The following is a 24,727-nucleotide window of genomic DNA, read 5'->3' as shown; positions in this document are numbered from 1 at the left end:
AGGGCAGGAGACTCCATGCCAAAAGGATGCCAGTCCCCTGCCCTAATTTTAAAGGATTTGCTCACCTTGCTTAACTGACAGTTTTGAATGAGCTCAAACATTAAACAAAGACCAGTCTTTTCTATATGTATTCTTGTACTGCTCCCTTCATTGTAGTATCTGAGCAGCTTCCAATAGCACATGAAATAACTGTCATATGTAGTTCTTTCTCTCATCCTCTCCCCAGGGGAAGAATTGTGTGTGTAGGGTTTTGTTTTGGTAGTGGGTGTATTATTTTATATTAGAGAAGGTCAAAGTAGTACACTCTACACTTGGAGCAGAAGGTGGAGAGGTTTGTGACAGTCCTTAGTTCCTGGGCGGGGAGTTCATTCCATAGTCTCAGACTGGCTGACAAGAAAGCTCTGTCTCCTGCCCAGCTGAGCTTTAAACCCTTATTGTAGGAAGTTCCATTGTCTGAGGAGTGGAATTGTCCACTATGGTCTTTATCCTGGAGCTTTAGGTGATCTTCAAATATGCAGGGGCCCAGGCCACTGAGTATCTAGAAGATAAGAACCTTGAACTAGACATGATAGTCTAAAGGAAGTCAGTGAAGAGAGGAGGGCAGGTTTGACATGCTCTTGGTAGCACCTGTTGTTGAGGAGACACGCTGCAGAGTTCTGAATGTAGTTGAGTTAAAATTGGAATTTCCATCCAGAATAAAATACCAATCTTTCAACATCTTTATTTCTTAAAAGTTCTGAAAAATTTCAGTTCAGAAATGGCAAAACATTTTCACTTTGGCATTTTTGATCCAAATGAAAACTTCTGGTGTTCCCAAATTAAAATGTTTGATTTGGGATTATTGAAATTACCCAAAACATTTTATTGAGAGTCATTTCAACATTTAACTGGATCGAGCGATGATGGCACATTGCCTCATGGGAGTTGTAGTTCAGTTGTCTGATGCCCTAATTCTCCTCTTTAGGCAGAGCTTCCTGGCTGGACTACATCTCCCATGATGCACCTACAGCCATGTGACTCCTATGATGAACCATGCCATTCAATCAGGGGGGAAAGTACATCACATCATGGGAAATGTAGCCTGGCCAGGTCGCCCAGTCCATAGAAGAGAGTGGGAGCATCAGGAATTCAAACAACAGGTCCCATGAAGGAATGTGCCACCACACTGGGAAAAAATAAAATAAAGTTTGATGTTGAACTGACTTGAAAGAAAATATTTCAGACAGTTTAACAAACCAAAATATTTCAATTCAGGTCCAACCAAGCTGAAATTAAATATTTTGCTTTGCTTTTCCTGAACAAAAATAGAAAAATAACAAAATCAAAAATTAAAATTAAAATTTTGATTTTGTGGAAACTGCATTTTGTGTTGAAAAATAATTGAGATAGAAAATTCCCAATCAGGTCTAGTTTTGTACTAGCTGAAATTTCCTAAAAGCTGATGGCTTCATGTCCAGTTGTATTACATTGCGGTAGTCCAAATGGGAGATGACAAAGATGTGTGTAACTAAGGGCAGGTCATCATCTGCCAAGATGGGGTGGAGCCTCCTAGCCAATTAGATATAGAAGAGTGTTACTAACAGGTGTTGTTATGAGAAAGCTTAGGGCAAATCTACAGTACAGCGCTACATTGGCACATCTGCACCAGTGCAGCTATGCAAGTGCAGCACGTCTGGTGAAGATACGCTATGCCGATGGGAGAGCACTCTCCCATCTGTATAATTACTTCAGCTCAGCAAGAAGCAGAAGCTATGTTGCAGGAGAGCATCTCCCACTGACATAACGCCAGTGTGGACAGCGTGAAACTTGCATCACTTGGCGGGGTGGGGCATTTCTAAGAAGGCTGAAAACATATAAGTTTAGTTGATAGGAAAGAAACATCAGCTAACAGCTAAGGAAACAATTCTTCATCCTTTAAATAATTTTGTAAAAAAGCAGAACTCAACAAAAACAGTAGAAGCCGGAACTAAAGAAAAAGAACATCTGTTTCCTATAGCAACACACACTGACAAAACTGTTTCAAGAGAGCTAAGAAAAGCAAATACATTAAAGCTCAAATATTAAGGATCAGCCATTGATCTAAGGCCTTGTCTACACAGACAGTTAATTGGTGGCAACTGGTTAGTAAATCTATCCTGCACCCAAAACAGAAGTAGATGAAAGCACACTAGGGAGCTTCTAGTGCATGACAGCATGGTCAACATGGACACTTGGTGTGTGGCAGACTGGTGCGGGGTAGCTTTACATCCCAGCTTGCTACCCTGTTATCTTTCTGGAAGGGAGGAAAAAGAGAGGTGAAATTTTTTTTTATATATTTATGGTTGTCACAGATCCACAGAATCGGTGCTAAGACCCTCAGCTTTTAAAGTCTCTAGGAGGATCCCCTCCAGTGTGCCAGACCCAAAGGGTCTCACTCTTCCTGCACAGGGTAGGCCACGTGACCACACCAGACAGCCTTTGGGGCTTCAGCACTCCTGTCACACACTGCGAGCTCTGGTCAGTGAGTTCAACTGAGACAGACTTCTGGTAAAGATGCGTATACTCTTCTGGAATTCACACACCTCACCAAGCATTTGCAGTAACACTCAAACAGCATCGTCAAAACAGTAGAGTTTATTAGTCCAGGGCAACACAGCATAGGAAATCTTTAGGTTAGCATAGAGAAATGAAAGATAAAGCATAGTCCATTGTGGTTAGCCAGAGCCCCAGCCAAGCTGTTGTGAACCCCATTGTTCAGGCTTATGTCTCTCTGAGGGCTGCTTTACACTGAAAACTTAGGGTCTGTCTACACCTAAAATGGTACAGCTGTGATAATGTAGCGTTTCAGTGTAGACACTACCTATGCTGATGGGAGGGGTTCTCCTGTTGTTAATCCACCTCCCTGACAGGCAGTAGCTAGATCAACAGAAGAATTCTTCTGTCAGCCTAGCGCTGTCTACACCAGGGATTAGGTTGGTTTAACCACACCACTCAGAGGTGTGGATTTTTCACACTGATGAACAATATAGCTGGATCGACCTAACTTTTTAGTATAGGCCAGGCCTAAGCCTGCCCTGAGAGCGAACAGTGCTCCCTTCCCCCCCACTCCCTCCAAGTAGCAATGTGAAATACAGGGAAAACTAAGGCACATATAGGCTTCATAAAAATATTACAGAAAATTCCCACTTCGTCACAATGGTTTCCCCCCACCAGCCCCCCACACACTTTCTCCTCCTCCCTTCCCCCACCATTTCAGCAACAAAATGGGAAAAGGGAAAATTGAGGGAGAGAAAAAAAGGGAGACAAAGGTAAAATAACTAAAAAATAGGGGAAAAAATCATTTAGGATTTTGGGGATTTTTGTAAATATCAGAAAAAAATTCAAATAAATTTACCAACAACACTCTTAAAATAAAAGACCAAGAACAGTTTTAGTTTTGAATAAAAAATTTCAACAAGTTATTAACAGAATTTGTTCTTCTTGTCTTAAAATGAGCACGAAAGGAGCCATGCCAGCTCAAGTTAGCTAACTTCTGACGTCACTATGGAAGAGCAGTAGGTGGGTTCAGGGCTGTATTGTGTGTGGGATCGCCATGGTTAATTTCCTGGTGGACTCTGAGGATAATTCCATCAAGGCAGGGTCTCAAACTATGAAGACACAGCCTGCAATCCCTCCCCATAGCTCAGCAGCTCTCCCGATTAGGAGACTGACGCAGCTGCTCAGGCTCCGAGGTAGGGATCCACAAAACTGGAGGTCTTCTGGCTAATCTGGGAATCTTAACAGGTCTGCGTTGTGCTGGATCCAGTCTGTGGGCCAGTGCAGAGGGAGGGGAGGAGGGCCTTGCTTCCTCTTTGACCCCCCTTTGGCGCAGTGTGCATTAAAAAGGTAGTGAAGAGGGAACCAGAAATTACACCCTTCTCTGTCCACACATCTGGGTAAGAGCCAGCCACAATTTGGACCTAAATGCGGTTTTGTTCTCCCAAACAGAACAAATTGATACCTCGGTCTAGGTGTTTCCCCATCCAGTTTTCAGAGCTATTAGAGAAGACTGGTTCAGACACTAACACACTAAAGTAGGGCTAAAAGGCTCAACAGTGTGTTGCTATATCTTTGGTACTTCAAGAAGAATTCTCTACTTATCAATTATTGTTGAAAAGTCTACTGACATGCTAGGAGGCTGAGCTAATTTGCCCTCATTAGTGACTGATAATATCTGTGAAGTGTGAAGGGCAGAGATTACCTGTTGCACAGAGAGTTCTAAAGATTAAAACTACATCACGAAAAGACAGTTTCTGTCTATTTCATAGAACCAAGGTGAATGAAGGAAAACACATTTCCATTCTGCTTTAGCCCATTCATAACTGGGTGAGAACATTTTAATTCACATGATTTAATATGCTACAAGATTTACAAGCACAGACTACAAAACCTTTTGTGAGATTTCTGACAGGTTTCACTTTTTATACATAACAGAAAGTAAAAACAGCAGACTACTTATGTCTTCAGAATTTATCTAAAAAGTGATAATATACAACACTGTTTCTTTTTAAGACTCAAGCAAAGTACAGTCCCATCAATAAAACAGAGCTAACTGCTGGAGTGAAGTTTTCGGGATTATTTTCAGGATTTTAACAGAATTAGACAAATCTTTTGTTGGTTTCTTTGCAGTTTCCACAAACACAATAGTTGCATAAACTGACCATTCATTATATCTCATGGCAATCCAGTTCTGACTAGAAACCATAGTTTTTTGAATATCTGTTCACACTGGTTTGCTCCATTTTAGTTGTTTTAAGTATATCCATTTGTCCCATTTGAATAGCTCTCCCCATTCCTTTCGCTAAAACCTACTTTTATATGAGAAGATCTTGAATGCTACAAGCCTATAATAGGAGTAAATGCTTCTGCTAAGTACATGTATAAAAATACAGACAGTGCTAAACAAACAGGCCTCTATTTAAACAAGAGAAATAAGCTTTGATATAAGATTTCTTGTATTCTAGTTGGCTAATTTTACCAAAATCAGGCACAAATGTTATTACACTACAGGGTAACCTGTTCACTCTACTCAATACTTGGCACAGAATGCTTTGTATCAGTAGTTCTTGAAACAGCATCACTGCATTTTAACAGTGCCTCTGCACCTTGATCATCTCTTTGTAGTTGGTTTTGTCTCTTTTTCTTGTAGAAGAAACAGCCTGCAAGGCCAGCTCCAACGAGAATAAGAGTAGAAAGAATAACTAATATCCAAGTTGTGAGGTGAGCAGGTGCAATAGCCTCTTCGTCTCCTGTAAAGGAACACAAAACAATTGCTAGGGATCTCGGTGATTACAACAGATGGAAGCCATTGGACTATGGACAACAATGGACCAGATTTGCTTGTTAGGTTCATCTGGGTCTCTCTCATTTAATCAATTCCTTACCATTGCAGGGTCTCAGGCATTGGTGCACCTTGGTCCCTCCCACTCTCTGCCTTTCTCACAATAGTTCAGTCTTCTGAGGGCCATAATATTTAGTCTAATTCAGGTTATTGGTCTTAATGCCAGAGTAACTGGGTGGAGTTTTGTAGTGGCCTGTGATTTGCAGGAGGTCAGACTAGATGATCTGTTGGTCCCTTTTGGCCTTAAACTTTATGACTGTGTGATTCTCAGTTGTACCCAAGATGTACTGGGCTCATCTGATGATGGAGATGTTCTTGCCATCCTGAACCTGGAGCCAGTTCTGTGCCAATATGAGCCCAGTTTAGCTTAGAGCAACGTCAAGGGATTGCTGGTGTGTAGCCAGGCCTTCTTTCCCACAGCTAAGTATTGTGCAGTAGGCTGGAAATAAAGTGGTGTAGGAGCAAATTTGGAGATCTGGGAATCTATGTTTTTTTCCTTAAAATTATCTGAATAGTTTGAATTAACAGTTTTTAGCCTATGGGTTGTCTATGATGTGTTCACTGTAACTATGTGTTATTTGTGCCCCATGACTGGTCACTTAGGTCATATGGTATTTGTTTCTGTTCCCAGTTGGGTGACAAACTTTCTGAACAGGTGGACATATGATGAACATTCACTAACCAATAACAAATATCAGAAAGCAAGTAATGAACAATATCTTTCCAGGACAAATTTTTCAACTAAGATTCTTTTGTCCAAAAATTCATGGAAATGTGGAGATTTCTGAATATTTTCCTAAATGCCTGGTGGTTTTCTACATACATGTGAATCATGGACAACAGGACTCCATGAACAGCAAACAGAGAGAAGTCTGGCCACATGTCAAATTAATCACAATATAATCCATCTTATTCATGATTTGAACAGCTCTGTCCTGAATACATAGATCCAATTCCTGATGTCCATACTATACTCAGTCCCTGTGAGATGAGGTTCAGTGCCGCAGCCCTGCCTCATTGCAGCTGCCTTCAGGACAATCTGCATCCTGAGGAAATAAGTGGAAACATTTCCCTGAGCTCTCCTACATGTAAAGACTGTGACTGTCCCTGGCCTTTGCATGAGGCATTCAAGACAGAGAAGTTCCTTGCACCCTTTCACTCCAGCACACCTATCCAAGAGCCAGGCAAAATGTGACCCTGAATAAGGCCCTCAGGATTTGGCCCACAGATCTCATGAATCAGAAGGTATCATTTTAACAAAGTCACACTTTTAATGAATGAGATAAGAGCTGTTAATTATTTGGAAATGCATTTTACAGTAATTTTATGTCAGAACATTTACAACCATTAATACCCAGGGGTGGGATTTTCAAAAGCTCCTAAATTACTTAGGAGCACATGTTCTGCTGACTTTCAATAGGACTTCTGCTCCAAAATCACTGAGGGGGTGAGATTTTCAAAATCACCTATGTTCGTGTGGTATTTTGGGTTTCTTGTTATTTTGCTTATAAATAGTCTTACCTTTCTTATCTGGAGGCTTCTCAGTTGTCTGAACTTCAAGAACTTTCAAAGAGAAAAATAAAACACTTATTCAACATCTATAAAATCTATACTGGGAAAAATACAAAGGACTACAATTAGTTTCATATTCTACAATGCATTTGGTAAAGGAAATTAACAGAGATGCTAAATATGTGACAACAGTTTTAATTTTATATTTAATGTAACTGAACCACAGCACGAGTTAAAAATTGTTCACTTTTCTTTCTAATAATCAGCTTGGATGCATGTCCCCTGGAATGGTGGTTGTAGCATCAAAGGACATATGAATCTTCAGCACATCTGGCACATAAATATCTTGTAGGACTGAGTGGACTTATAGGCTCTAAAATTTTAAATTGTTCTATTTTTGAATGCAGGTTTTTTGGTACATAATTCTACATTTTTAAGTTCAACTTTCATGATAAAGAGATTGCACTACAGTACTTGTATTAGATGAATTGAAAAATACTATTTCTTTTGTTTTTTTACAGTGCAAATACTTGTACTCAAAAATAAATATAAAGTGATCACTGTACACTTTGTATTCCATGTTGTAATTGAAATCAATATATTTGAAAATGTAGAAAAGATCCAAAAATATTTAAATAAATGGCATTCTATTATTGTTTAACTGTGCGATTAATCACAGTTACTTTTTTTAATCGCTTGACAGCCCTAATAAATATTATATATATATATATATATATATATATATATGGGTTACACACAAACATGCATGTCATACCACACATACATATACTGCACAATACACAGCATATATTCACAGTATAAATATTATAATAATTACTAATAACAAATCATAAACCTAGTATATCATATTAATCATATCACTTACTCTTTGGTTTTTTACAAACAAATCCTTTTTCGGAAGAGCACAGAATATTATTCCAATACCCAGATTGTGCAGATATTTCAACACAGTGCTCTCTCTCAGTGGGCATTTTTACATTCCAGTTGACAAAATCCACTATGGTGTTGTCTAGCCACAACCATTGGTCTAAAGTCAAAAAGAATATATTGATTACAACAGATTACAAGAAAATGAATGGGTCCATTGTAACTCCTTAGCTCACCAAGTGACTTAAAAAAATCAAGCAATTTACTAGTAACTAGCACCTGCTTTGTGGCATGAAGACATATCACATAGTTTTAACTACTTGTACCAGGACAGTCTGATAACCAACTGTCCTAGTGTTCAGGCGGTGGCAATGTAGTGAGTCTCTGCCTGCCATGTCATCGCAGAGGGGGCCCAAGCCATGCTGTGCACGGTGGACCTGAGTCCCTCCTGACTGCTCCTATTGCTCCTCTTGGGATTCTGCCACTACAGAGGGGCAAGGTAGGAGGACCTGGGTCCATTAACTCCACCTGGTCCCAACCCAGGCCCCTAGAGGGTTTGTCAAAGTGTCCGGACGAGTTATTGATCTGCCCCACATTACGTTTTCCCTTGGTCACTTCCTACAGATTAGGGCACCTCAGTTTGGGGTGTGGTAGCTGTTTTAGAAGACTCCACTTGGTCTGTTAATGTTCTAATCAAAGCAGTCTCATTTAGGGCTTTCAGCTCCCAAAGAGGGGGATAGGGTATCCAGATCCCCGTTGCTACAGCCGCCTTAACAGAGCTGTAGTTACTCCTATCACAACTCTTGGCTTCAGCCTTTCTTCTTGGTGCAACCTGAAGCTCCTTCCCCGCTTTTCCTGGGCTACAAGTGACCTTATAAATTATTCCTCCACCAAGAACATGCCCTGTGCCTGTTGAGGGGTGGGGCATCCCTAGCCCAGCCTTGCTCTATTCCTTAGCCTGGTTCAGTGTGGGATCTGTAAACCCCACCACACTACAACAACTTGATTTGGATGGACTGTGCTTCAGGAAAGATCAGACCATAATCCAGTGTTTTATGTGCTAATTATGTTTCTGTGGCTACAAACTAACATCTATTAACAGAAGATGTAAGAATCCCAGAGGCTGAAAGACTTCAACATTTGAGATGGAAAAGAACTTTTATGCATTTTATTTCTATATAGTTTTTCAACTATACATAATGCAATAAGTAACATAAAAGAAACACAGTATTAACAGCAATATGTAGTTAGAAACAATGTTAACTTCATTATGAATTCAGACTTGTCAAAATAGTATAAATGAAAGGGTGCGAGACAATGGCAGGAATTAAAACTAATGGTGATAAAATATAAAGAAGCATCTGATATAGTATGTTCCCAGCTGGAGTTATTATAATAAGAAACTATATAACAGTAAAACAATTCTACTTTTCTGTTTAAATGCATCCCTTGTAGAATCTCATTTTTCATTTGCTATGTAATGATAAATCAGATTATGTTGACTCATAGCTACTTTTTTACTATCAGTTTTTCTATGCTTATGGTATCATTTACTTTCCTAACCATGTCCAGAGGTCCATTCACAATGTACATTAGTGTGCCATCAGACTATTAAAACATTGCAAACCGTGACTCCTCAATCTCCCTGAAGGCCCTATGTACACATCGAACAAACACATCGAACAAGTATGGTGACAAAAAGAAACCCTGTAGCACCCAACGTGAGATCGACATTGCGGCTGATGGACAATTTTCAAGACTACCCTCTGGCAAGAAATAATGTAGCCACTCCAAGGGTACCCCATGAACCCCTGCATACAGCTGCAGAAGTGTCAACACCTTATGATCAATAGTATTGAAGGCAACTGACAGAACTAATATCAATGAGCACTTGATCACTGACCATCACTAGGTGGAGAACATTGATCAGTGTAACAACTGTGGGTTTTGTTCAAATCCAGGACCATAACTAGATTTACAAGGATCAAGGAGTTCTGAGGCATACAGACATTTTCTCAGTCATCTTACTCAAGCAGCAAAGGCTGGAAGCTTCTAAATGACTGGTACAATTGCCAAAGTCAAGCAATGACTTAATAACTGAAAAGTATATGTAGGCTTTCCTCAAATCTGATGTCATACTTTCCTTAATAGAAACACTGATAATCTCCATCAATATTGGATACAGTGCTTCCCTCCTGGCCTTCACTAGCCAGGAAGTCTAACACACACCTTGAAGTCTGAAGTTTTCCCAACACCTCCAGTATACTGGTGAGCAACACTAATCGGAACTCAACCAGAGAAGGCCTTGCACTTGCACTCAAAATACTGCTCTACCAAAAAGGTGGATACATCAACCCAATTATGAACAATTTCCTTTTCAGACTATCTAGAAATTTGTCTTAATGGAAGGGACTGGAACCAGCAACCAGACAGAGATATCTTTAGTTAAACAGCCCATGCACAACTCAAAACAAATTTGCTGACCAAGATTTTATGGAGTCTATATCTGAGACAAAAAAATCTCTTCTTTTCCTCTTGTATAGCAATGATGTGTGATTTCAGAAAGACTTCACAATGCAATCAGATTCACCTGAAGACACCTGTGATCTAGTAGGTCTTCCCTCACACATCACTTCTGGTAGGTTATCTGCTACCTTGGGTGGCCTCTGAGGACAATGTCACTGTAGAGGATGCCTAGGGTCAACCCATTGACATGAGAGACTAAAAGACATAGGCAGTCCTACTTAAACCATCAGCAGAACAGTGCATCAAGGGATAAAATTATTCCTCAGATTTCATTTATTGACAAATATTTATGAATTTAAATATTGACAGTAAAATAAAATTACCATCCACATTTCTGTACATTCCTGTCCAAAAACCTTGCATTTTGCTTTCAAGAGCCTGTATCCTGTGTGTCAGAAAGTTGGATTCAGCCAAATCTTCTACTGAAACCAAAGCAGCATCTGGAAAGCATTAACAAAACAAATAACCATAATCAAGGAGAGTAACTAATATAATAACCTGCCCCTTCACAACTATAATAGCAGTTAATTTTATCTTTGAGACTTTTGCACAATGCCTTCTGATTGGCTGCTTCCTCCATTCCTCTGCCTCCTCGGGGAGAGAAGCTAATTGTGGCAGTTGAATGTGCTGAGTCACAAATAGGTTTCTCAACACAGCAACAGCTAATGCTCCCTCCTCCTGGAGCCCACAGCCTTGAGTGTCAGTGACCAAGTCGTGGGTGTCTGGCCTGATGGCTGAATCAACAGTCTGGCCTACAGATAGAGCTGAATGCAGCTGGGGCACAGTCCTGGAGCAAAGCCACAGGTCAGAGCTGGGAGTCAGAAGCCAAAGCCTGAGCCAAAGTTATAGTTAGAAGAGGTAACCAAGAACTGGACACAAGAGTCTGAAGCCAAAGTTGAAGCTAGAGAGTTAACCTGAGTCACTGTCAGAAGCCAAAGCCAAAGGGGTAACAAGAGTCACAGTCAGGGGACAGAGTGGGGTGCTGGAGCATGGGCAAGCATAGCTGCAGGTCTGGAGCACATTGAGAAGACACTGGACTGCTGCTGAACTTAAGTATTAGCTAGCTGACTCCTGCAGCCAATCAGGTGGCTTAGTCAGACAGCTTCCTTCAGGGCCAGCTGCGCTCACTAGGTTACCAGGATACTGGCTCCACTGCTGGCTGGCCCCAGACACTGAGAGCCAGCCAGGTGAGGAGCATACGCAGATGAAGGGGAAGACTCCTCAGTTGTGAGAGAAAGGGCAAAACTGAACCAACTGGGGGAGCTATTGTTCCTAATTAAAGGGGAAAGGGGACTGTCCCCATTGTGCAACTCTCTCTCCCTACTGTCCCTGCTTTGCTTTTGCAGCTCGGCATGATCTTAAGGAAATATTAAAATCTGAAGATCTGGATTTCATGTTGAGGATCAGTTTATGGAGGAGATGTTATGATGAGACTGCCTACAAAGGCATGTAGCAGATCTGCAACTGCTAGCAGCAAATATCTCCAATGGCTGGTGGTGGGACACTAGGTGGGGAGGGCTCTGAGTTACTACAGAGAATTCTTTCCCAGGTGTCTGGCTGCTGGGTCTTGCCCACATGCTCAGAGTCTAACTGATGGCTGTATTGGGGTTGGGAAAGAATTTCCCCCCAGATCAGATTGGCAGAGACCCTGGGGGGTGGGGGTTTCACTTTCCTCTGCCGCACAGGGGTCAAGGGTCACTTGCAGGTTTAAACTAGTGTAAATTGATTCTCTGTAACTTGAAGTCTTTAAACCATGATTTGAGGACTTCAGTAACTCAACCAGAGGTTAGGGGTATTTTACAGGAGTGGGTGGGTAAGGTTCTGTGGCCTGTAATGTGCAGGAGCTCAGACTAGCTGATCACGATCGTCCCTTCTGGCTTTAAAGTCTATGTTGGAAAGTATACTAATTCAACAGATGATCTGAATAATCTGGACAGGAGCCAGAGTGTACTGATGAATCTGGCTCCATATGTTTAGTAGCTGTCAAACATTCCTAAAGCATAGGATAAGTGCTTTTTTATTTTGTAATTTTATTTAAAAAATTAAATATAAATATATGTTGGGATCACAAATATTACAGTATTTTGCAAATGTGTGAAATCCAGATAGTGAAAATGACTATAATGAGAAAGTCAAACATATCAGTCTAGTTTCATCTTCCCAGCTGAGTGAAAAGCAAAAACAAAACAAAAGGCGTAAGTGGGGAGAAGTATGCTATATTTTTTAAATAACTCATTTTAATAAATAGGTTTTTGGCAGCTAAGGAACTTTGTAAAATGAACACTTTGTCCTTAATTAAATCTTTGCTCTCAATGAAAGTCACTCACCTAATCGAATACATTCCAGGGAAGCTTGGGCCCAGCTTTTCATAGCTGATGATTCAATGTAGTAGCAGTGACCATGGAAAGGAATCCAAGATCTGAGTTCCTCTGATTCAGGGCAATTTCCAGGCAGCTGTGGAGGATCAGGAGGGGCCACAACTGTGAAGAAATCATGTGGTTTGAAATCAGTGCTTTTTTATGAATAACCCCAAAATTAGTCTTAAAAATTACTCAGAAAACATATACCATGCTACAAGTAGCTATTACTAACTCAGAATGATGCTAGGAAAATACTGTCCTCTCCTCCCCTCAACCCCCATAGTCACAGCTAAATATTGATATCCATCTGGAATTTCCAGTATCACTTTATATGAGACTACCTTCAACTGGTGAAGTATTGGTGTTGCAGTTGCATGCTGTATTGTCAGTTGTACTTTTTATTTAGTCACATTAAGTTTAGACACTTATATGGGACCCACCACTGGTTATCAGAATGCCATATGCTACATATAGCTCTTGGCATGTGTACAACTCCTATTGACATCGCTGGGCTCATCAGTGAGAGTTGCATATTCAGATCAAAGCAGATTTATGGCCTGATGCATTAACTCAAAAGCTACTGTAAACCAATGCCATTTATTCTGTAACCCACATCAGGAAGAGAATATATTGTGTAGCCTAAAGAGTGCTGTGAGGGAAAATTACATGCCCTGAAAACTTCTTTTTAAAGGTGTCATCACACAGGATTCCCACGCCTGAGCCTCGGCTCCCTGCTGTGACACTGGCCTGGAGCATACCAGCTCTTAGAATTATTACCCCAACAGGTGGGCATGAACCTCTCCCAAGTGGCCATTTCCAACTGCTGCTGGGACACCTCCCCCTGGAGCTTTCATAATTAGTTACTGGATGGATAGTCCTGACGAGTGCCCAGTGCCAATCTACCTTATGTACAACCACCAATGCAACCCATGAAAATTGCATATAACGAGGAAAATATCTCAAGGCTGGAAAAGAATGGAGGGCCAAATCTTCAGCTGGAGTAAATAAGCATAATGCCTCTGAAGTCAATGGAGTTATTCCCATTTACACCAAATGAGGCTTTAAAGTGCCAAAGCCTTCAAAGTCATGTACCACCTCATTAGTAGAATCCCAGACTCTGAAGGCAGGTATGTGGAATTCTTGAAGCACCTTCCTCTGAGGTTTTTGGGGACAGTCACTGCTAGAGATAGGATACTAAACTAGTTAGACCTCTGGCATGATCCAGTACAGTAAGTCTTGTGTTCTTTCAATTGTTAAGTTCAATTACTTACCATCTGACTGTTTACAGATGGAGAAGTAGCTTTCATTACAAGATGTTGTCTTCCAGGTTCCATCAAGGTCTAGATAGACACAGGCTATTTTCACTTTTGGTTCCCTTGTTGCCCATTTAGTATATTTGATTATCCAGTTATCAACCCATTTATAATGGCCATCCGTCTAAAAACAATATAAATTAAGATAATATAAATGGCAGTACAAAGGCACCATTATGTAGTTTTAATTGCACTGGCATTAGTTATTTGAGCTTTACATCAGAAACACTCTATTTATGTCATTGTCTAATACCTCACATATCAAAATAGTGAATGAATGCCTGACACATGGGTCATGAGGAGAGTGATACTTCTTTATTTTTTTTAAGCTAACAGTATTTATTTAGCACTGTAAATTGGCACTGCACAGTCCAACATATGAACTGAGTTGAACAAATAGCAGAGTCTCTTTCTTGAGGAGTTTTCAATGTACAGGAACAAGTAGGTACAATGCAGGATGTGACAAGATAATATAATCACAGGCTGGAGCTGTGACTTTATAGATGGACATTTACATGGACAGATTATTTTTCTGGGGATTTATAAAGCTGAGAAGGGCGGCACAAACTAAAAATTAATTGGGAAGCTCTTCCAAGCATAACTTATTCTAAGCATAGTTTATTTTATTGCCTATTTACATTCGGTGTTATCTTCTTAAATTATTCATTATTATTTTGCTTGTTGAAGTGATTCATAGATATTAAGGTCAGAAGGGACCATTATGATTATCTAGTCTGACCTCCTGCACAACGCAGGCCACAGAATTTCACCCACCCATTCCTGCGAAAAACCTCTCACCTATGTCTGAGCCATTGAAGTCCTCAAATCGTGGTTTAAAGACTTCAAGGAGCAGAGAATCCTCCAGCAAGTGACCCATGCCCCATGCTACAGAGGAAGGCGAAAAACCTCCAGGGCCTCTTCCAATCTGCCCTGGAGGAAAATTCCTTCCCGACCCCAAATATGGTGATCAGCTAAACCCTGAGCATATGGGCAAGATTCACCAGCCAGATACCCAGGAAAGAATTTTCTGTAGTAACTCAGATCCCACCCCATCTAACATCCCATCACAGGCCATTGGGCCTATTTACCATGAACATTTAAAGATCAATTAATTGCCAAAATCATGTTATCCCATCATAATGGTGTCCTCTAAAGCATGGTTAGAACTTTAGGTGAGTAAATGTGGGATCACTTCCCAGATTGCTATCAAGAGAAGCAATTATTGATAATCCAGCCGGCCTAATCATCATTTCTTTAGATTATGATTTTAAGTAATTTTTGGGGTAAAAATTATTTGGCACTCAACACCCTGTCTCCATGGTTCCTGATCTTAACACTGAGTTCCCTAGACAGTTTTTATAGCTCTCCATCTACTGTTTCCCATTAGGGATTTTTCTGTGGATCCTCGTATCCATCCCATGTGCTTTATGTGGTCTTTGAGGAACTCTTAACAGGAATGCTAGAAGTCCATGCATGCTTCTGGTGAATTGAGAATATAGCTCTTACAGCACCATTACAATGAAAGCAACCAATATTTATATATAAAACATGAGAGCTTATTTTTGTATGTAATAGTACAATAATATCCAACACTTACCACATTGCTGTTAAGACCAATCCATACAGGCTCTCCATACTTTAACATCTGTAACCATAGGAATGAATGGCTGTGGATATCTAAAATACTAGCAAGTTCTGAAGATCTCTCCTTGCAATTTTTTCTTGCCTCTTCCCATTTCATTTTGGAACGGATGACTGCATAGCTACTGTCACCATAATGGATAAAGCCAGAGGCTGGAACTGTTGTTGGGGAATGAAGTAATTTAGGGTCTGTAATAATTTTAAATAAATAAATAACCAAAAATCAGGTGCATGGATTTACTTTGTACCACTAACGTTTAATATCTACATTGTTGCACAAATTAAGTGGTGTAGCACTAACAATAAGTGAAAATTCTTCAGTTTAAATTAATGAAAAATTATGAAGAGTTTGTGAATACGGAAAATATAGGCCTGGACCACACTAGAAAGTTAAATTGACCCAGCTGTGGAATTTGCTGTGGAATCTGTTTCAATATATTCAGTTCTATCATCATTCATTTTTTGATATAACCCTTATTTTCTGAAGAACAAATTAAAAAATTAAAATAATAATTTCTCCCCAATATTCAGAAAGTACTGTGGGAAGCTTGCACTTTTAAGGTGCAACTTTGCATTAAGGCGGATGCAGAACTGCACCACTTGAGAAGAAGGAATTTTGGAGGCCTCAGAGGGTCAGAATGCCTTCCAATAGGTAATAGGGTTTATGTGGAAACCCAGAATTTAATCCTCAAGCAAAACTAAAAAGCCATCATCAGTTTTCAATGATTTTTTAAATTTAGAAAGCTGGTGAAATAGAACTCACTTAAATTCATTTGGCATATATAGCTTTTGTCATTTTCACAGTCTTCATCTTTCCATGTTCCTTCTTCCTTTGTCATAATGACACAGTCTTTCTGTGGGGAAAAAAGGAGTACATAAATTCAGAAGAAAAAATAATCATCAGGAGACAAGTTCTCCTCCTCCTCCCTCAGGTTCTACAGACATGCATATTACAAGTGTTTCAGTCCTCCAACATTTGAAGTCTCATTACTGTAATATCAGTATTCATATAGCTCCTAAAAATCTCATTTTGATTGGAACCTTGCCAAGCTTTTACAAACTCCTCCTGGGTGTTCATAATCGCAGACACGTTCCCTAGAGTATGGAAGCTTCTGTTGCTCTGGATTATTTTGGAAGCAATGTTGGCTCCTCACCACTAGGTGACACTGCGATCAGTGTTTGGGAGGACAGAGGGTGGCAGTTCATTTATCTTTGGTTGCTTCAGCTGTTCTTCTCCACTCCTAATGGAAGGGTGTCACCCAATGGGAGCTTGCTAGCATGGACACAGACTGAAGATACTACTAAACCTCATCAGAACATTCAGCATTCATCAAACTTCCTTCTAAGACTGCCCCACTCCTTTCTTAGCTATTGTGGAGGAAAGAGAATGGCTATGGACTCATTTCCTTTTCACAACTTCTGGGCTGTCTAGTGCCAGAAGTTGTAGACAGCGAGTACTTACAAATAAAAATATTAATATGATGAGTTCACAGATTATTTTACTCACCAGAAAAGGGGCTAAATTTGTAACAAATGTTATTTGTAAAGCATAATTCTTATCAGCTGTAATAGGAAAGACTCCTGTACGGATAAGGGTGATGGACTAGAATATCTATTGTATGTCTATCTAGGTCCAACTTTTGATCATACAGAAAATCATTAAAATGGATTTTCGGGAAAGAAGAAAAGACTGAAACTTATTTTAGTAAAATTACATACTAAAAACATTAGTCTGTACATGTGTTAGATGGGTACAACTGCACTTGAAGTGTTTAAAAAAATCACTTACTGTACACCCAGGCTGTGTAGCTATTATCATATTTCAGACATAGCTGGCAGCCTTGCCAATAGTTAAGTTTGATTGATGCTTCCCATTACAAGACCCTATTTTCAGTTGCTTTTTGCCTTTGCCAGAATTTAATCATTCAGGATGAAATTTTCCATATTGGTTGTCTGCCTCAGGCTGAATTTTTCTGGAATGTTTCAGCCATGAACAGATCAGTTGTTTCTGAGACTGATGCTAGATGTTAAAATAAAATCTGGTGGCCTTTACTTTGAGGAGTTCTAATGCCTCAATGCTTTGGAGCAGGGATTTGAAATTTGGCTAGGGAAAAGCCTTTGTACTAAGGATGTGCCTTTTGTCATCCTCTTAAAAAACTAGCCCTGTGGGAAAAATAGTACATGATCATGTAATTAAAAACTGAAGCATAATGCACATTCACAAGATGGCTCAATTACGGTTGCACAGCCATTCATGGCTATTTAATGATGATTGGTTTACCTCCTGATAGTCATCATCATCACTACCACCATCATAATAAAAATAAGAGTATGTGCGTCTGTACGTAGGTGCACCGTTGGCCCAGTTTTTATAGGAGACACCACTTCCTTCCGTCCAAAGAAATGATAACTCACTATTTATATCATTCAATCCAATCCATGTATCAGTCATGATTTCCTTTAAATGGTAGAAGAGGAAGGCTGAAAGGAAGCAAACATTTTAAATAAGGGAACCTCGACATGATTTTCTCCAGACAGAAAAAATGAACACATGTCCACAACTGAGGTCATGGTAAAAACATTTCTCTGCAAAATCCCACCTGCTTGAAAGTAAGGGCAGGTCTACACTATCACCTAAGTCAATCTAACTTGCATCATTCAGGGGTGTGAAAATGACACCCCTCTGAGGGATGCAAGTTACAGCGACCTAAGCGCTGTCCATGCCTGTGTTATGTTGGTGGGAGACACTCTCCCACTGACATAGCTTAGTAATTATGCCGACAGCAGAGCCACTTTCCTATCAGCATAGAGCATCTTCACCGGACACTCTACAGTGGCACAGCTGCATCCGTGCAGCTGTGCCAATACAGCACTTCTAGTGTACACCGACCCTAAATATCACATTTTATGGCTTAAATATAGTGTTTGGTGGTGAAATCATAAGGAATATACGCTACTCAAACATTAACTTATAAGAAACAAGACCTTTTAATTTTAAAAACCAATGCGAAAAGAAAGGTTTTGAGTATGCTGAAATATGCCCCCCCCCAAAAAAATTCCTCACGGTTCATATTGCCAATGGAAGGAATAAGGTGCACAATGCCTTTGGGTTTTTTTGTTTGAGGTTGTTGTGCAACAGCACTGCAAATAGACCTGATGACCTTTTATGAGTAATGCAGCATTATTAGAAGAGCTGGTCTAATAATTCATATTGAATAATTTTCATAACGAATGTATGCCCTTTTTTACAGTTAACAGAATCTTTCACAAACCTATCCCAATTTCTGCATAATTTGTTACTATTCACCAAATGTTTTCAGACTGCTGCCCCTTTTTGACCTGAGTAGCTAGTCAAATTTTGGGGCCCTTGGGAGGTTCCAGTTGGAAGTAGAAATTGATGCAGCCATTGTGATCATAGAATCATAAAATATCGGGGTTGGAAGGGACCTCAGGAAGTCATCTAGCCCAACCCCCTGCTCAAAGCAGGACCAATCCCCAACTAAATCATCCCAGCCAGGGCTTTGTCAATCCTGACCTTAAAAACTTCTAAGGAAGGAGATTCCACCACCTCCCTAGGTAACGCATTCCAGTGTTTCACCACTCTCCTAGCGAAAAGTTTTTCCTAATATCCAACCTAAACCTCCCCCACTGCAACTTGAGACCATTACTCCTCATTCTATCATCTGCTACCACTGAGAACAGTCTAGATCCATCCTCTTTGGAACCCCCTTTCAGGTAGTTGAAAGCAGCTATCAAATCCCCCCTCATTCTTCTCTTCCGCAGACTAAACAATCCCAGTTCCCTCAGCCTCTCCTCATAAGTCATGTGTTCCAGTCCCCTAATCATTTTTGTTGCCCTCCGCTGGACGTTTTCCAATTTTTCCACATCCTTCTTGTAGTGTGGGGCCCACAACTGGACACAGTACTCCAGATGAGGCCTCACCAATGTCGAATAGAGGGGAACAATCACGTCCCTCGATCTGCTGGCAATGCCCCTACTTATACATCCCAAAATGCCATTGGCCTTCTTGGCAACAACGGCACACTGTTGACTCATATCCAGCTTCTCGTCCACTGTAACCCCTAGGTCCTTTTCTGCAGAACTGCTGCCGAGCCATTCGGTCCCTAGTCTGTAGCGGTGCGTGAGATTCTTGCATCCTAAGTGCAGGACTCTGCACTTGTCCTTGTTGAACCTCATCAGATTTCTTTTGGCCCAGTCTTCTAATTTGTCTAGGTCCCTCTGGATCCTATCCCTACCCTCCAGCGTATCTACCACTCCTCCCAGTTTAGTGTCATCTGCAAACTTGCTGAGGGTGCAATCCACACTATCCTCCAGATCATTAATGAAGATATTGAACAAAACCGGCCGGAGGACCGACCCTTGGGGCACTCCATTTGATACCGGCTGCCAACTAGACATGGAGCCATTGATCACTACCCTTTGAGCCCGACAATCTAGCCAGCTTTCTATCCACCTTATCGTCCACCTGATCATCTAGTCTAACTTCAGGCAACCTTAATTTTGACATTTCCTAACTTCTGAGGGCCTAATGTAGTTTTTTGTATTACAGCCAATAACTGATGGGATTAGGAAGTGATTTCCTGAGTGAGCGGATTATTCCATAACTGTACACTATGAGGTTTGTGGCACTTTCCTCTGAAGCTTCTGTCTCACAAACAGGACGCAGGATTAGATGGACTGCTGGTCCAATCTGGTATGGCAGTTTCTATGTTACTATGATCCCAAGGCCCATTTCTTATCAAACGAAAATTTTTGTTCCATTTATACAACAGGCCAAAAGAGTAGAATATATAACTGCAGTTGTATATTTTTTGCCTTCATTTATAATTGTTATGGGAACTGGTCGATGCTTCATTTAGTACCAAAGGGTTCACACATTATACCTTGGACTTCTTTGTTTGGTATGGAAGCCAGGTTTCCTCCTAAATTTATACAAGCCATTCGTGCAGCATGCCACATCAATGTCTCACTTTCACTTGAGCCAAATATTTTGAAACACTGAAAAAGAAAAAAATCAACTGGACATTTCATTCAACGCAGCAAATCAAATGGATGCTGTCATATGTGAACAATATTAATTACTCATGTGCTATTCATCTTCCCACAGAAAGAAAGCAAGGATAGGAAGACTAGCAAACCTTTAGGATCTGTAATTTAAACTTTGCTAAACCTGAGCTGAAAAGCTTTGTGAATTCAAACAACTTAGAGGTTTCTTGTTAACATTCATTTTATCCCTCAATAACAGGGAGAACATGCAGATTTTTTTAAAAGTGCTTCTCACAGGAAAACGATTGCTTTCCAGCTACTATATGAAAACAATGCAATAAAATAAAATGGACATAATATTGATTATTTTTCCACATGCAAAGCCTAAATCTGGTGAGTTCTAGTGTAACTGAAACCAACCCCAGTCAGTTTCTGCAGCTCTGAAGAGCCTTCTTCTCTTGCATCATAGTTCTATTGTAGTATTTTATAAATTTAAATTAAATTTCTTCTGAAGCTAAAACAGTATGAATACTAAATGCTAAAAGTTCCATTATCAATGTGCTTTTATTTTGGCAGTCAGATGAGAAAAAAAGTACCAATGGAGGTTTTATTTTGTAGTCATAAATAGATAAATATTTACTAGACAAACTCAATTAACAAGAAAGTACTGGAGGCATTCCCTGATTGTACTAGATGGATAGTAATTTCCTATAGTCCTCTATAGTGTGTACTTCTCCTGGCATGACTAGTCTTCCCATATTTATGTGGGCTATGCAAGACATGTATGTGTACATACTCCTGCCACTCACACCGTACCATGCATAAGCCAGGAACCCAGTTTAGCCCAAAGTGATCATGATAGACATGTGCTGTGTTGTTAGAGCTTGCTGTGTTTGTTGGGGGTGGAACTGTACAACATATTTTTTAAGTTACAGAAATATAGACGCTTTTGGGGAGAGGATACTCGGGGTTCAAGTAGAGGATTGGAAGAGATAGCTGATGTGAAATAGGGGAATGAGTAAAGAGAGAAGTAAACTGAAGGAGAGGAAAACAGAAAGGGAACAGGAATAAGAAGAATGGGGAGAGGAATAGGAGAAGCAAAATGCAGAACTGAAGGGTTACAGTGGTAGGAGATGGGTGAGAGGAAGTGGGACCAACAACCACAATACTTAGATAACCATGTTTAAGTTCAGCACAGCACATCCTAGTGGATACTTAGCAACAGTCACAGTTTAAAGGATGTTAGGCTGGTTGGTTTAGTCGCAGCCTTTAGTTCTAGGTAGCCTTTGATTCTAGCCAGAATCATTAGTTTGTGATTCAGATTATTGATTAGTAAATCTCTATAATTTAGTGCTGCTGGTTTGAACCAGGTTTTCTAAGGTGACGATAGGTGCGTGATTGGATCACGTAATACAGATATATTGCTAGTTTTATTCATTGTCAGAGCTGTATTATTGATTTTGAGGAAAAAAATTAGGAGTTGTGTAGCATTATGAGGATGAGACTAAATATTGTAGTCTTGTTGCAAAGAATTTTGGTCTACAAATGTATCAGTTACATGAAAATATGTAATAGCACCCTTGCATCATTTGAAAGTGTATGTGTGTTTGGGAGGTGGGGGTGGGGGGAGAAGGATACCAAACTAGTATCTATTCTATTCTCTGTTTAGAATGCAGTCATATGCAACATCCATATTACATTCTTTTGCACTCTGACAGAAATGAAAGCTCATACTTTGGAGCAAGGGGTGAATTCCATGACAAATTCTGTGGCTGTGGAATACACATGAACCTAGCTTTATCTGCTCCCTACCTGTCAGGTAATAAGCTATCGAAAAACACTGTGAAAGATGAGACAGTGCCTACTGTCACAACTATGGAGTCATTTAAAATCAAACACTTTGATCACAGCTTGATCTTTCTGCCCCTTTCACATTTCCTTCCCCTAGCTCTGCCACTATCAGTGAAAGTGAAATTGGGGAAAAGGGAAAATGGGTGGTAAATATTGGGTATACATGATGCTCCACAATGACAAATTGCCATAACTTGATGCTTTTTTTCCTGTCTGGTTTTTTTTGGGGGGGAGGAAGGGGGGCATGCATTTCTTGCGATTCAGTATAGACAGACTTTGAATTTTATTCTTTACTAATCAGTTCTTCTCACGGTGCTAATGTGACATCCTTATTGTCAGAGGATTTGCAGCGAAGGAAACATAACTTCTTATTGGTTATGGTCGTACAGCTGCATACACTGATCTGAAATGTTTCTCATGCTGCCACTACGGATGCTTTCTAGCAATCATTCATGCTCCTGAACAGTCTGAAATGTCACAGTTAGATCTTGTCACCTAACACCTTCAGAATACAAGACTAATACAGGGTTTGGAAAGTAGCAGTAGCAATTGCATCTGAGTGGAAAGAAAACAGAACATAAGAACGGCCATACTGGGTCAGACCAAAGGTCCATCTAACCCAGTATCCTGCCTTCAAACAGTGGCCAATGCCAGGTGCCCTGGAGGGAATGAACAAAACAGGTAATAATCAAGTGATCCATCCCCTGTCACCTATTCCCAGCTTCTGGCAAACAGCGGCTAAGGAAACCATCCCAGGAATCTGTATAAATCACCCTGGTGCATCAAAGATAAATTTCAAGCCAATGCTACACATAAACCCATACTGAAACTCCTTAGCATTTTGACTCTTTCATTCTGAATCCAACCATTTGGGAAACTTTATGAAGATTAAGTATCAGCGGGCAGCTGTGTTAGTCTGAATCCACAAAAACAACAAGGAGTCCGGTGGCACCTTAAAGACTAACAGATTTATTTGGACATAAGCTTTCGTGGGTAAAAACCCCACTTCTTTAGATGCATGGAGTGAAAGCTCATGCCCAAATAAGTCTGTTAGTCTTTAAGGTGCCACCAGACTCCTCGTTGTTTTTATGAAGATTAATTATCTATTGTTCAAAGTGTTCTTTCTAATTTATCCTGGCTCAGAGGACTGTTTTATATTATCTTTCCAGATTGACCACTGATAACTTCAGTCCCTAAAATGGACATAAATTACAGGGGGGGGGGGGGGAAAGAAAGTGTAAGTTATAGCAGCAAAGTCCTGCAAAGAGTACTTCTGCCTTAAGTAATTCAACGTACAGACTCATTTCTTTGGAAGTTTAAAATGGTATAAAGAAAAGGAGTACTTGTTAGTCTCGAAGGTGCCACAAGTACTCCTTTTCTTTTTGTGAATACAGACTAACACGGCTGCTACTCTGAAACCTGTTAAAACAGTATAATATCTCCAAAATGGCCCAGCCTGCCACACAGCATGCAGACTTGGATAATCACTGCCCAACATAATATAATAACCATAAAAATGTGTCCTTTGTTCACCTACTCTGCCAAATGCAATTTACTGAAAATATTTGTTAATGTACCTTATTGTTAAACAAAAGCCAAGTTTCTGGACAGCCTCCTAGAGGTGCAGGAGCAAATGTTGAGTTAATGGTACTGTTATGCCTTTCACAGATAAAACCACTCGGAGAGCCACAATTTATATCATTCCACAAACCTGGAAAAAAAATAAATATAGTAAGTAAATGAATGCAAAATATTGATAAATAGAATGATAATTTGGCACTTCCTATTTTGTTTAAAAACAGCATTTATGTTCTGTAAGAGTAGAATATACACATCTTAAAAACCATTTGTCAGCTAAGCTACTTGGAAAATATACATATCTATCATGTATTGTTCACAAAAAATAGGTATTTATTGACAGGAACTGTTCCGAACAGTTAGTTACTTGGCCAGTACCCTGTGACAGGGCAATTAAAAATGAACAAGAAATGGAGGGGGTGAAAAAAGGAAGTGGCTCAAAAGAACAAACGGTTTATATTAATTACACTTAATTCTGCTTTTTTCACATGGAGCCTGAATAGGAGAATTTCCAGGGATACAGGTTGAAAAGTAATAGTTGAATGTTTGGCAGAAGAATTTTCTGAGGCACAAACAGATTTATTTATTTATTTATTTATTTTAAAGAGAGAAAATATACATTAGAGATGAAACTTTTAGAATCTCCTTTAGGAGATGGTTTAGCATTTTAACCAACTGCTTTGAAATATTTA

General features: G+C 39.9%; 1 protein-coding gene across 1 annotated transcript in view; it reads right to left on the bottom strand.

Annotated features, from left to right (window-relative positions):
* Positions 1–4,690: 4,690 nt before the first annotated feature.
* Positions 4,691–24,727, bottom strand: part of LOC141981925 (macrophage mannose receptor 1-like) — a 63,546-nt gene continuing 43,509 nt past the window's right edge. Inside the window, 11 exon segments of the mRNA XM_074943545.1 lie at positions 4,691–5,267; positions 6,881–6,922; positions 7,758–7,919; positions 10,609–10,725; positions 12,613–12,765; positions 13,917–14,082; positions 15,556–15,788; positions 16,363–16,453; positions 17,881–18,080; positions 20,504–20,618; positions 24,035–24,168. Of these exon segments, the coding sequence (XP_074799646.1) occupies positions 5,044–5,267; positions 6,881–6,922; positions 7,758–7,919; positions 10,609–10,725; positions 12,613–12,765; positions 13,917–14,082; positions 15,556–15,788; positions 16,363–16,453; positions 17,881–18,080; positions 20,504–20,618; positions 24,035–24,168 (1,637 nt within the window). The 3' untranslated portion in view covers positions 4,691–5,043.

The sequence above is a fragment of the Natator depressus genome, chromosome 2 (assembly GCF_965152275.1).
Source record: "Natator depressus isolate rNatDep1 chromosome 2, rNatDep2.hap1, whole genome shotgun sequence".
NCBI lineage: Eukaryota > Metazoa > Chordata > Testudines > Cheloniidae > Natator > Natator depressus.
This window is presented reverse-complemented; position numbering and strand designations above follow the sequence as displayed.